The following is a 14954-nucleotide window of genomic DNA, read 5'->3' as shown; positions in this document are numbered from 1 at the left end:
GGCACGCCAGTGGAGAGAGTGGACAGTTTCCGATACCTGGGTGTCCACATCACTCAGGACCTGTCATGGTCCTGTCACATCAACACCCTGGTTAAGAAAGCCCGTCAGCGTCTCTTCTTCCTCAGAAGACTTAGAGACTTCCATCTGCCACTGAAGGTGCTCAAGAACTTCTACTCCTGCACCATCGAGAGCGTCCTGATGTCAAACATCTGCACCTGGTTTGGGAACAGCACCAAGCAGGACAGACGAGATCTGCAAAGGGTGGTGCGCTCGGCAGAACGCATCATTCAATCAGAGCTCCCTGACCTGCTGTCCATCTACACCAAGCGGTGCAAGTCCAAAGCTAGGAAGATTATGATGGACCTCTCCCATCCCAACAATGGACTCTTCTCACTGTTGAGGTCTGGGAAGCGCTTCCGCTCCCTTAAGGCCAAAACAGAGAGAATGAGGAGGAGCTTCTTCCCCCAGGCTATTCGGGGCCTGAACCAGGTGTAGGACTGGACTCTCCCAACACGTCACTATAAGACTGGACTCTCACACACGTCACCACACGCACCACCACACATTTCCTATAATCCTATAATTCCTATAATTTATAATCCTTATCTTTATAATCTCTTCTGCTATTTGCACATTCTTTACTGTAAATTCCTAAGTTAATTTGTAAATTTTTGTAGTAAATTGTAAATATTGTAAAACTTTTCTTCTGTCATTTAATGGTCGGGCATTGTACAGCTACAAGCATTTCACCCCCATGTCATACTGTGTATGGTTGTGTGTGTGTGACAAATAAAATTTGAATTTGAATTTGAATTTGGTTAGATGTACAGATGGATGGATGAATGCTCATGTTTGGCCAATTGTTGATTGATCTTTGATCCAGTAGTGCAGCCACATTATACACTTATTTACACCGAGATAATCCAGTACAGAACAGACTCAGCTGTCATGGAGCACTACTTGTGTAGACTACACCTAAGACAGGAAGTTCAGTGACACCAACGCACACCTACTCCAATTTAGAATCACCAGTTGACCTAACATGCTTGTCTTTGGACTGCAAGAGGAAGCCAGAGCATGATAACGGAATCAACACAGGCACAGGGAGAACATCCAAACTCCACACAGAGTTTGTAAGGTGAAATTACATTACAAACACGTAATCAATCAGTGGGTATTAAACTGTGTAGTGTCAATGAATATAATGTATACGAAAAAAAGGACATGTTACTTCTGGTTGGTGGGCACACATGGGTTCTCTACATTTCCATTGTTGGGGCTTATTTACTGCTATCCTAAGCTTGAGCAAAATGGGTAACTCAGGTAGCAAGCATTTGGCTCTGGAGGAATGTCACAGTTTATCTGTTCTAGGCAAGGTCAAAGTTTAAATTCTTCCTTTATTTAAAGGTTTACTAAAGTTTGTCTAAGTCTATATATTGGCCCCAGGCCTGTGTGTCATGGGAGACACCACCAAGAACATTTCCCAACAACCCACTACTGAGGATCACTAGACCACACAAGCCTTTCTGCTACAACAAGGCTCGGATCCAAGAAAGTACTTGGATCGGGAATAGCCACTTGGGTGGAGGCCCCAGGGACAATGTGAGACGTGCAGAAGGGATTAGAACTCCCAGCTAGCCTGAGACTCACTAGCTCCCTCCGAAGGAACTGGAGGGAGTTGCTGGAGAGACAAGAATACCTGGTCATCTCAGGCCTCTATTACAGCTGTGACAGTGAAGTGAAAGAAGTATTTTGGAGAATGAATGAGAATGAAGAAAGGAAAACACCAAAATAAAATGATGACTCCAAAAGCCCCCCAAAAAAGCTGAATTTGAGTTAGTACTATAAATTACTTCATTAGCAATTAAATAGAGAAAAGTAGTCACAGAGTAAAAGACAAAATCAGTCCAAGTTCAAGGTTCATCTGCCTTTAATTTTCCAAGATATACCTCAGCAAATCAGTTAAGGTCAGAGAAAAACACCAGAATCCTGTCACCGACACACTTTCTTGTTAAAACAGACACTGAGGTGGTGCTTACAGGAGTGCCTCCAGTTGCCTGAATACAGCTTTACTGGCCTCTTGGGGTACTTGTTCAAAGCAAGCACAATTGGGCACATTCCCATTCTTACGAAAGCTACCTTAGCGTGTTCTCTGGCAATGCTAGCAGCCGCCTTAAAAGAGACTGACAGTTCCTCTGTTGCAACCCTGATGCTGTAGGCGACTTGACGAATGAGAGAAAAAGCTGGAGAGATTTGCGCTTAATGCCACAGAGGCGCTTCCCTTTCCCCTCCTGTACTCCAGGGCAAAATCCAAGGCATCTGACTCTCAAATGTAAGGCCTCCGACTTTCCTCTTTGCTCAAATCCTATGTGATGCTTGGATTTATTTATTTTTTTCAAAATCTTGACATTTATGATGCACTCTGTTGCTCTGTGCTTTGCATTCTTATTCTTAGCGTTATTAATTTCAGTTTTGAAGTTTGACTTTTTAACATTTGTAGGCTACTCTGCAGTACATTAGGATTTTGTCAGACCATTTCATGAAAAATGGAGTAGTGTGGCACAAACAGAATAGATTAACCCAAAATGATGATGCTACGGGTAATCTGGGTTTCACTGAAAGGAGCTTTTAGTGTTTAATAGACCAATATCAGTGTGTAGGTGTGTGTTTCTGAAGGAGCTGAGTGAGCACACACATATGTATTGATTGACTCTGGTTTGCTGTGGATGGCAGGCAGTCCAGGGGGAGATGGTTGGAAGTATGTAATGTGAGGAGGATGCAAGGAGGTAGGGGTGAGTGGGGGAGCATCTCCAAAGAAAAGTCCTTCTGAGGCCATTGTCAACTAATGTCTTGTTTAGATCCAATAGCCTTGTACAGCAGATTCTAGGTGCCACACTAAGTGCTGACAAGAGAGTAGCCACAAACGGCAATGAAAGGCTTTCAATTACAAGTTAAAAGGCATAGCTTAATGAGGACAACATCACAGGGCAGGGGAAAAATGAAAACAAATTGAGATAAGTTGAAGGCGAATGTTTTGGTATGACAAAAGACAAAAAAGAAAGAAAGAAAGAAGAAGTGTCACTAAAACTATGGAAATCTATCACATACTACTGAAGGGGGAGCATGCCTGTTTGTGTTGGCTGGGATGTCTGAGAGATGGTCCTAGAGGAGCAAACACACCCAACCAACCGAGTCAACTCTCATATTGCTCTCCCTTCACTATTCACTCTACTTTGACTTGACTTTCAAAGGCTAAGGATTCTTTCCCTCAAAGGAGATGCAGAGAAAAACAACAACAACAACACTGCAGCTGTCTATGTCAGAAGAGCAACATCTTGAAATAAATTTCTTTCTTTTTTTTTCACAGTTTTTCAGATTTACAAGATGATTTTTGTTTTGCTCTGCTTCTTTCTCCAAAATAATTTTCCTGTAAAAGTCTTGCTCAAAAGCTAGAACTGCTCCCCCAAACTATAAATAATTCACAAGTACATTTCACCCTGGTTCATATTCTGATTCCCCACAGGCACTAAGGAGGTGAACGCTACAGGAAAGTCATTCACAGTGAGGAGTAGCCTTCAGTTCCAGGTGGACAAGCGGGATGACGGCGTTGCCTACACCTGCAGTGTGGAGCATGTGTCTTTGTCCAAACCCTACATGACAACCGAGGTCCTGGAGGTCCACTGTGAGTGGGGTCATAGCCTGTAAAACTGGGTAGATTAGCATTGCTTAGATTAGCGAAATACATGGATTGAGATTACAGTTATGTGTCCAGGTTTAGTCTTGCATTTGTTCTGGATTAATATGGGATTATCTTGCAGGTAAGGGATTAGTGCCTAAACAGAATAGTGATATGGGCTATAGCTAAGAGCTGCTCAGTAGGCACAGAGCTAACTACTGTTGCATTTTGTGTTAGAACCACTTTTTTGTGTTTCTTTTTTTGTCTCCTCTTTGCAGATGCTCCCCATCTGGAGATCACACATTCACTCATCATCCCACAGGAAGGCCAATACTTCAAACTGGAGTGTGTTTCCATAGGCAACCCAATGTAAGTTGAAAAGCATTTACAACTTCAATTTCATATCAGCACAAATAGTGCAAATTGCACCTAAATGTAATTTGTTTTGTGCCTTGAGATGACTTGTGAAAATGAATTGAAGTGAAATCAAATTCATTATGGTTTGTTATTGTTTTTTTTTTTATCACAGCAGTTTATTCAGTTGCAGTTAAATACATTTTCTCAAATTCTTTCCCAGACCTGAGCCAGTGGAGTGGTCTAAAGATGGAGGAGAGCTGCCAGACATTGAGCGTATGATTGTGGAGGGAAGGGAACTTACCATCACTACGCTAAACAAGACAGACAATGGCACATACCGGTGTGAGGCCAGCAACCATCTGGGGTCCAGTAGTGCTGAATACATACTGTTTGTATATGGTGGGTACTTCAGTAAGGGCTTTTTTTGTTATGCTTTATCATTTCCCTTTGTTGCTGCTTACAAAGCTTTGCAGGCAGTTGTGTTCAAACTCAAAGGCAGATGGTGTTCATCACAAAAATACAAACCCAGTCCATGTCAAAAAAGCGAGAGTCAACTGGTAACTGTAACTGTTGAAAACAACCTGTTTTAAATATGAACGATTTTTCAATACAGGGAAATCAATAAATTGATCATCTTTGCAATATCAGATAATCAGTTGTTCAAAGTGGAGACACTTTAGGTAAGGAGTTTATGGGAAGGTAACTTCACTTCAATCATTTAACAGTCATTGATTAATAATTTATGAATTTCAGCTATCAAGGTCTCCACACCCACACATCTCTTTGAACGATAAGCAGATAGACTTAATGAATGGATATTTGGATAAGCATAAATGGGTAAACATGTTTCAGATCTTTTTCATCAAAAATAAATAAATAAATAAATAAATAAAAATCAGATTTCCCTGAATAATGTTTGGCATTAATTTGAATGCCATCTAGATTAAATTGGTTTTAATATTTCAGACACTTTAACCACACGTTTTAACTACTATTACTACTGCAACATATGTTGGCGATATAATGGCTGGCAAATATACAGTTTTAACATTCAACACAGCCATTGGGTTCAATGATTTCAGTGTATTCTAACATGGCCATTAAGTCTACAACCATGAATAAAATGACTCACCAAAGTTGCTCAGCTAAGATGTCTGTATATTTCATTAGAAAACTGATGGTAGCTCACAACAGAGAAGGAAATTTAATTATGTTAAAACACACTGATGTATAAGGTCAACACGACACTTTACATTCTGCTTCCATCTGGATCATCAGTTGTCATTCGCAGATGACACACCGTCTTCAAATGACAACCTGCACATCCTCATCAGCATGTTGGCTTTTTAGTTTGTGAGACAGCTCTAAAGTGAGACATGTGTTTGTAGTAAATGAGATAAAATATTTATTATTATATAAGAAAAAAACTTGCTATATGGGGGTTTTATATTTCTGCCAATTAGCAATAAAAGATGGTGCAGAAGAGAGTAGATTGTGACTTGCAACAGCTAAACGGTATTATTTGACACAAAGGTGGCATAATAAGAATGATAAGTTAAGTCTGTTTAAATATCATCAATTTGCAGTTCAAATATATATTTTCTTTATAAGAATAATACATATCGTGCAGCACAGAGATCTGTAGTCATGCAGTTTTCCACTCCATGTACTCAAGAATCCACTTTCAAATTTCGCCTTGGCACTATGCAGGATAACACAGTTTACCTCACTACTTATCACGGCGTGGGTTTAGCTTCTGGACTCTTCCTGTGAGGAAACAGAAAAAAAGTGTTAAGGATGCAGAATTTAGCTTCCAAGTACAGCCTGGAGGAGAGATAAGTTAATCCTGAGACAGTGAAGGGGTTGAGAGAATAAAGACGACATGGTCCAGAAAATGGTTCGTTAAGGCCTCTGCAGCGCATGTTTGTAACATTTATCAAATACGGCCAAAAATAAAAAAATAAAAAAGGCAGAAACAAGAGCAGAATATTGCAATTCAACATGGATTTATTTGTTTCCACTTTTGCCAGCTAAACAGTGCCACTGGAGATTGTAGTTTGTTTGTGAACGACTTATCGCAGCACAGACTTATTCAACTCCCGAGCAGTTAGTGGATGTACGGCAGCTTTTCTGTGTGATTTTTAAAAGCAAAGGCTTTGGGGGAAAAGAAAGCTCTTCATTGGGAAATATGAAAAGAAAAGGATGACACATTGGTCTTTTCAGCTTTTGTTATCTTGTTCTCTCCTTTCAGCATGTTCATTGAACAGGGGTAGGCAGTGATGCCAGCCTAGTGTAGATCACTGTATCACCCTGTCATATCTAGACACCATGTGCTGATCTAAGGTTTCCTTCCTCGCATAAGATGTTTTTTTTATTTATTTCAAACCAGAAAAAAGAGAAATTTGTTGAACTAACCCAGGTGTTTAGAATTATACATACCCAGAGGGTTTCTAGCTTTTGTAATACTGGCTTAGGAAATAACAGATGCGATAACCCTCAGCATCCATCTTTTACTAAATACAAAGGTTCTGGTAGGGAGGATTGAGAAATTGAGTTGAGCAGGTAAAAAGATGCGTGAGACGGGCTGATTTCCACCGATGATGACAGTCATTTTTCAGGGCTACAATGTGTCTGGCTGGATACTTACCAGGTCTCTTTGGATCGTCTCAGCCTCTAAACCTAATTTGCTAATGACAAGAGAGATGAGAAGCCATAAATGTCATCGGTCTGAAGCAATATATCACAGACTGCAATTATATCCTTTAATATACTGCAATAAATAAAGAAAAAGAAACACTGTATTAGATGACAGAGCGGTAGTAACAGATACTAGTTTAATTAAATAGAGTCTGCATACATCTGTGAAGCTGCAGACTCACTCATGCCTGTTTCTCTCACATTTCATTGTGATTGATTGTACATTTTCACCTCAACAAGCATGACACATTGTAAGTTTCACTTTTCCTGTGTGTGCTCTATTTACCAGCCAATCATCAGTTGCTTGAAATTTTAACAGATGTAAAAGTCCTTCGACTCCTTCATGCGTGACTCATCTTTTACGGGGTGATACTGCTGAAAGACTTTACTGATTCAGGGCTTGATTCATTGTGCAGCCCTTGTATTTTAACGTCAGTTCATTGTTTTCTTCTTCTTCTTCTTTTCGCTTGTATTTACTAAGGTGAAGTAAAGTCATGAATTAAGCTGCACCAGCCACACACAGTAAATCACCGGGGCTGTGTGACTGTCCTGTCAGTTTCTCACACCGACGCCTGTGCTCCTCAGAGTGGTTTGTTTTCGCTTCCAGTTGTTCCTATTTTTGCTTAGCAGACGTCATCGCCTTCGTGCCTCCCTCTCTAGCCTCAATCCTTGCAGTCTTCTAATGCCTACATTGCCACATTAAGCATAGGCAGTCACAGCTGCGTTCACTTGCACCCGCTGCGTGGCCCCGCCTCCCCCGTGCTCCACGCACTCACAAACGTGACAATGAACACACGGCTGATGATTGATGAGCTCAAAACCAGGCTTTGAGCTAGAAAGTAACATTGTTTCATTTGATGAATTCAGTATCCTTTTCACTTTCTATTTGTTTGTTTTTTTCTAACAACGCTGTTACATATGGATCATTTTTATTACTGCATGTGATTAATTCTGTTATTGATAGCTGATGTTATGCAGATATTGTAAAAATAACAAACCCCATTGTGGAGTTACTGCTGGTAAACCACTGCATACATAAAAGTCCAAAAAGGAAACATGACAGTGTTCATACTTTTGTTCTTGGGCTGAAAATGAACACGTGCAATTATCTTAATGATAATTAATAACAATGTTCAGCAAAACCACATGCTTCATGTCACTATTTCACTCTGTCTCTCCTAATGGAATTACTGTTGCAGTGTTTGTGTATTATGACTTTGACATACTGAAGCACAAGAGCTGTCTGCAGGTAAAACATGGCTGCATTAAAAGAAAAAACAAGTTTGTTGGATGAGAAACTGCAAACATTACTTAGACTTAGGCTGTGCTTTGTTTTGGTAATAACTCGCATTAAAGGTGCCGATTAAATTTTCTTGTAAACAAACAAAGGTTATATTATGTTCCTGCAAAAACACATCGTTTTTAACTTTGACTAATATTTTCTTCCTTGTAAAGTATTTGCTCCATATTTATCCCCTGGCAGTACCTTTGCAAACGCAATTTTTGGTCAGTGGAACAGCTTAAAACTGGCAAGAATGTGTAATGACAGCATGTGCTAAAAAAGGAGGGATAAGGAGCCTTATATAGTAACCAGAATATTAATCACACAGCCACACACACACAAACACAATGTGTGTGTATGATTTAAAACATTTAGGTGATGTTTGAACGTTTAAAGCAGATTCAAGTTCCCTCAGTATTAACACAATGGCACGCAGTACAAAAGAATTTGTTTTTCCATGTATCTCTACTGCTCTATGCATTCAGATGGTTTGGGTTTTTGGCACAGGTTTTGACATATTTGTCTCTCAAATATTCTGCATATGCCTGCCATAAAGAGTCCTGGGTAGTAGAATTTTATTTGTAATGTATAAGCAGGAAAAAAAGAGCAATATGCTCCAATGTAGACGAATTATTAAACAGGTACCAGTTAACTTAAAATACCCAAACCATCTGAATACTTGTGGAGGTTAGTGAGATAGTATTTGACCAATTAAGAAACTACGCACTAACTCTATACGTATACAACTTTCTTGTGCTGCTCTCTAAATCAACATTTATAGCAAGTCCAGTTAGGCATGTATTTGGCTCATGTGACAGCAAGCTGTGCATACCTGCACACTGTCAAGTAAACCAGAACCATGGAAATCTCTTTGTGTTTTCCTTTGAACTTTGTGGTCACCTTTTTTATCACGGTGTTGTTCCCCTCGTCTTCCCTTACTGCTGTCACTGTCTTCAACCATGGCAACAGCCAAAGACTTTCCAGGGCCTACAACAGGTAAATATCCCAGTAGATGATCATTTCAAGCCAGATTTAGAGTGTGTGATCTGGATCTGGCTCTGGGTCAAGACACATCACGGCCTCACCCAGCATGAGCCAAATCATCACCATGCATGGATGCTCGCTCAGTCGTTTTCTCTCCAGCCATGTCACAGGCTGCATAAGTCATCACACAATATGTTTCTATTTTGCTTTGTCTTTGCCACTGAAATAGATGGTTCTCAAAGGACCTCTGCTGAAGATTGTATTTGTGACAGTATCTATGTATATGATCCTGTGGTTACAGTAAACCAAAGTCAAAAATTATCTTTCAAATATCTGATCACAGAGCTCTTGAAAAGTATTTGTTCACCATTATTTGTAGATTTGATCTAAGTGCAGAATTTCTGTTTGCAGGAATTTAGTTATTTTTCTTTGTAAGACATTTGGAGTGGGATTGTGTCTAATTAATGCAACATGATTAAAACAACTTATCTCTCTTAATGTAACTGAACATCAGATCAGGCAAAATATGACCGACGAAATTACTCTTGTCCCTGTGTGCTCTTGAAATGACCTTTTGTTGTTGAATGTAGCAACTTACATCCTATCTTATCTTTTATGCTGCTTTATTTTAGTTTGTTCCAGAGCAGTAACTACTGTATCTACACAATCAGTACCAAATTCTGTTAAAAATGCACCAGCCAAGTGTGATATAAAAGATTCCTTATGCTCCTTGCTGACAGTGCTGTACAGATCATTCTATCCATTAACATGCAACCAAATTCAGTTAATTCAGATCAAAAAAAAAAAAGAAAACTCAGAGTTTGCAGTGCCTGCTTGTGAGTTGATGAAACAATCGTGGTGGTCTATTCTGCATGGAGTTTAATAAACTGCATGTTGCACAGCTTCATCCCTCTTTTTTTTTTGAACGTCCCGCACGCTGGGATTTTAAAAATGAGGGTTGCATTCGTTACCAGCAGAGTATAACAAGGTTTGTAGAAACATCGCCGCAATCATTTCCCAGGGTCACTTTGGAAAACCGAGCACAAGCCATAACCATTCATCAGCCTGAGATAATGAGAGCACACAAGGTGCACAGTAAAGACACAGCCACTCACAGTTTATCACAGGACCGGCACAAAGGCATGCTCCTGCCTGGGAAACCCTCTGTCTGCTTTCTGCCCAGAGGATGCACAGTGTTAAATAATGCTTATTTAAAAACCTAGTCCTGAGCATTATGAAAGTAGTGCTAGGAAAACAGAAACATGAAAGACAGAAAAAAGGAGGATAATGCCAAGCTTTTTAATTGTATAGAGATTTGTGGTATTTCCTAAGATTACTTTTTTTCTTTTTTTAACAACTGTTCAGGTACTTCAAAGCAGTCGTTTCAGGTTGTTCTAAATCTGACAGAAGCTCATCTGCTACTCTTGTGCTTTGTTCACAAGTGTAAAAGCAACATCTGGATTTTTTCAGGTTATTTGCAGCAAAATACCTTTAATGCTGTTTAATAAACACCTACAGCTGCATTGACAGTAGAAGCTTCCAGTTGTTAAGTTATCATTCCTCCACTTTTTCTCATCTCCTCTCTCTATCTGTTGTGTTTCAGATCCTAATGCTTTAGGACAGCATGGACCTGACCACGCTTTAATCGGCGGAGTTGTTGCAGTCGTGGTCTTCATCACCTTGTGTTTGATAATAGTCCTTGGACGATATCTGGCCAGACATAAAGGTAAAAGAGGTCTCCTGAACTGCTCTGAATATCACTTTGCTTGTTTGCAGTAAATGAATATGTCTTGCACTCTCTAGCTGGTGGATAACTTGCTTTTTATGTCTGCAGGGACATATCTAACACACGAGGCCAAAGGAGCAGAGGACGCCCCTGACGCTGACACAGCCATCATCAATGCTGAAGGAAACCATGTGCATGCAGAAGAAAAGAAAGAGTACTTTATTTAGACTTCTTTTTCCTCACTTCTTTCATTTCATGACAACCTTTGACAGCAGACGTGCAATTTTAAGCTGTCTCAGACTCACTGCATTGTCTTTTTTAATTTATTGTTCTGTCTTTTTTAGAAAGCAATCATGCTTAGATATGCTTGTTTTCAAAGCATTCACTAACAAAATAGCCTTCGTCTTTTGTAATATAATCCATGTACAATTGGATTATGTCCTTTTCAGTTTTTCTGTGCCTAAATGCTGTACATTCTTCTGCATTTCTTTCATTGCCTGTATTTTTCTCTACTCTTTCTTACGTTACCTGTTATACAACCTTTTGCAGATTTTTAAAATTCAGAAGTAACAACAGTAATTTTGTTCTCCAACTCAACTCTCAGCATTTGAAAAGGTTTTTCTGTAGGAGCAAAATATGTTAAATACATCAGTTTTTAAGGATTACATGATTGGCTTGGATGTTTCCCGGAGCTAACCCTCCTCAGACATGCCGCACACGTTTAGAGCATCTTAAAACAGATCAGATACTTTAACAAACACAAAGCAGAAGCACAATCTGAGTGATTGTCTCGAGATGAAATAATCGCCCTCTTAGCATTGTCTGTATATTCCTGCACTGATTTTTTTTTTTCCCTTTTTGTTACACTGTTGATTTATAACCAACAAAGAACAAGTTAGAAAATTAAAGCACAAAGTCTGAGGACTATTACAGAGGGGAAAAAACATCAACTGCTTTTTGTCTCAGGATTCAATATGAGTCTAGATGGAGAGATGGTGTCAGACATGTGAAGAAGACTTCAGTTCAATCGCAGTTATTGTTGTGGATGAAAAACGTTTCCTTTTTGTTGGCGATTTGTTGTAATATCCAAACTGAATGAGTGGAACCTTGTGTCGGTTCATTATTTATGTTGAGTTTTATTGAACAACTATGCTAAATGTGTGGATATTGCTGTAAAATACTTTGCTAACGTGAATATTAGTGACCAATATTGTTGAATCTTGGGATCCCTGACACATTGCAGTTTGTATATTAGCATATACAGCATTTAACGGTACTTCACAGATCTTTCATGTTTTTCCATTTCTTTCCAATTTTGTTTTGCCCGAAGGCATGTAAATAATATGTAAGTATTCAATTTTAGTAAAAGGAAGAAAAACTCTGGTTATAGCCTTTAATTTCAGGTCATATGAGTTCCAGTCACTTCGAGGACAGCGTTTTCACATTTTTGAAGATTTCTTCAAACAGGGATTCTAATGAAATGCTTAAAATGTTACAAAAAAAAATCTGGGTAAAAATATATGTATTTATTATTATTATGGCTGATTGACTTTCTTATATGATACTATATTGATTGATATTATTGCTGTTATTATGAAGTAGTTGTCTGACATTAACTTTTCCATTTTTATTTCTGTAAGTTCTCATAAAAGAACAATACAAGGATCACCGTTATGGCCTTTGAGTTTGCTGCAAACAGTACTAATGACATGTTTAGGCATTGGTGAATCAAACATCCCCTCACTGTATATAATCACTGTATCAAAGACATTGAACCACATTGCCAATGCTCATACATGTTATTTTGTTAGTTCAGTATGATGCTATAAATAACTCATTTTGTACAGATTTAAATTGCTGTAATTAATTTGCTTTTTATGGGGGATGTGTGAGGTTTGCTTTTTTTCACAGTATTGAATATTCATTTTTCAACTATGCCACTGTAAAATGAAAAAAAAAAAGATGCGAAAAAAGAGAGATGAAGTGCGGATTAAAAAATGAACAACTTGAAAGATGTCCTTTTGTTGTTACTAAATTTGCACCTTGAAGCGCCTTGCCGTGATGAGTTGGAGCGCTATTACCTGCACTCAGTGAATCAGTCCACGTAGCTGCCGCTGAGCGAGAGAAGCATATGTGGTAGGCAGTGCTGTGACTTAAGTTGCACTATAATTGATATTCTATACTACTATAGTAACTGTTAAGTATTACTTGCCTTTAGTGTTAATAATATATGCAAAGTGTCTGACTTGTAGAAAGATTAAAAGTCCATGAAGCTCCTCGGGAAGATTGCCCGAGGCATTTAGCTTCAACTCATGATTTGTGCATTAATACAGGGCGACAAAAGGAACACTTAAGTCTTCCCAAATTCCTCCGTGTCTCAGTGGACCTGAGTTTGTTATGCTTCAAGTGGCTTCAGGAAGCTACTCGCAGACACCCACACAGCAGGCTGCTGTTGCCCTTGTTTTAACAAATTAGACAAGAAGTAGGTTGGGTTCGGTCAAGGATGCTGAAATGCAGTTGATTGCTTTAAAAGTGAAGAAAAATTCTAATACTTGAGATGAAACTTTATTTAAGCCAGTAGCCAGAGAAAAACGAAATAAATATTCTTTTTTTTCCTAGTTTTAAGAAGCTGTTACAGTTGAGACAATTGTAGAGTTAAAGCATGTGCCGCAGATGTTGTGTTTACTTTTGTGAAACATAGAAGAGTCGTATAAATCACAGATATATTAACTGATTGATTGATGTGCGTTACCGCCATTCATGTTCACTTAATTACTGGAAACAGTCATTTCTGTGGGATAAATATTTACTATGATATACATGAAACCAAATGATATGCCTTTGAAATACCCTGAATATAAGCAACATATATTATTACATATATCCATATTATTTATTTAAATATGGCTCAATGTATATCTGCAGATGAGAATTAAAAATTCAGCACCCTACCAAATCTACACTGAAACAAATTTTCATTTTCATAGCCTACATTTAGTAATATATAACAGACAGCGTGCCGTAGCAATTTAGAAAAATACAAGATGACACCTTTAATGGTCCATTATCACTGCTTCAGTGACACAGATGTACTCTTGAAGTGTGAGGACGAGACGATAGCCTTGCACAGATTACTGAGCTCATATTAAATGTCTCAGCATCCTTAAAGGGAGATCTCGTTCCAGGACACAGGACCCAAGTCATTACGATCCTCTATTCTTTAGCTCCCATTGACCTTGAGCATAATGTTGCTTCCCAGCAGACTAATGTTGCTATTATCAACACACTGTCCGACCAACCATCTGCCTGCTTCACACAACGCCCGGCTCCCCCTCTCCTCGCACACAGACGGTTCCCAATGCTCACTTCATAATCATTACCACCAAAAGCCCAGCCAGTTCAAATAAACATCAGCTCCCACTATTGCACCCCTTCACATTATTAAAAGCTCAGTGCTTCATTAAGCTATGTAAATTGAGATAGACTGTCTTGAATAATGCCTGGCAGAAAATAATGCTAAAAATCCATCATCATTTAGTAACTGGATATCAAGAAGGCAAACATTTATGTGTAATAGTAAATTGTGAGTTGGAAAATGGATTTTCGCTTTACCCTTGAAATGCGAGACCCATACCCTGGGCAATGTAACAATCACAGCATGACCTCTGAGGAGGCCTTGTAAGTCTTACTAAACTGAAGAAACTGATCCCCACTGTACCCTGTAGGCAGGGTCCATATCAGCTCACAATAAGCGCTTATCATAGCAGAACAGAAGTGTCTGACAAAATTCTTCAGGGACAAACGGATATCTTAAAAACACAACACTTAAACACATTGGGCCTACATACTGATTTTAAATGTCAAAAGTTATTCCTTTAGTTAATAGTCATTACAAGTTTCATTTGTGCATTTGTGTGTTATTCATGAGTGTTAAGCTTCTCTTTTTTTTTTCGAGTTTTATTATCAAGGCTCTGGAAGAAAAGTAAAGTTTTTACAAAAACATGAGCCCCGCTGCTGTCAACATATTTTTTTGTTGTTGTTTTTTTCCTTTTCATTACACAATTCTGCTGTAGATTAGTGACAACTGGCAGAACCATTGAAACAAGGGGCATAAAAAGCCCTCCAACCATAGCACAAATAATGGTCCTTCTCTTGGATTAACAGTACAACGTTTTATGCAAAAATAACAGTTCTTTCACTTGTTTTCACTATCCAAGCATGTAAATTGCCTT

At 38.8% G+C, this 14954-nt stretch overlaps 1 protein-coding gene across 5 annotated transcripts in view; it reads left to right on the top strand.

Moving 5' to 3' along the window:
- cadm2b (cell adhesion molecule 2b) overlaps positions 1-12734 on the top strand; it is a 153207-nt gene extending 140473 nt beyond the window's left edge. For 3 of the 5 annotated variants that reach the window (XM_004560561.2, XM_004560562.2, XM_004560559.2), the window contains 6 exons: positions 3524-3682; positions 3955-4045; positions 4254-4432; positions 8982-9008; positions 10600-10722; positions 10831-12734. In XM_004560561.2, coding sequence (XP_004560618.1) covers positions 3524-3682; positions 3955-4045; positions 4254-4432; positions 8982-9008; positions 10600-10722; positions 10831-10949 — 698 coding nt within the window. In that variant the 3' untranslated portion in view covers positions 10950-12734. The remainder of the gene's footprint in view (positions 1-3523; positions 3683-3954; positions 4046-4253; positions 4433-8981; positions 9009-10599; positions 10723-10830) is intronic. The other 2 variants (XM_004560560.2, XM_004560563.2) reach the window with 1 other exon arrangement.
- The last annotated feature ends 2220 nt before the right edge of the window (positions 12735-14954 follow it).

The sequence above is a fragment of the Maylandia zebra genome, linkage group LG14 (genome assembly GCF_041146795.1).
Source record: "Maylandia zebra isolate NMK-2024a linkage group LG14, Mzebra_GT3a, whole genome shotgun sequence".
Lineage (NCBI taxonomy): Eukaryota > Metazoa > Chordata > Actinopteri > Cichliformes > Cichlidae > Maylandia > Maylandia zebra.
Note: the sequence above shows the minus strand (reverse complement) of the source record. Positions and strands in the feature narration are given on the sequence as shown.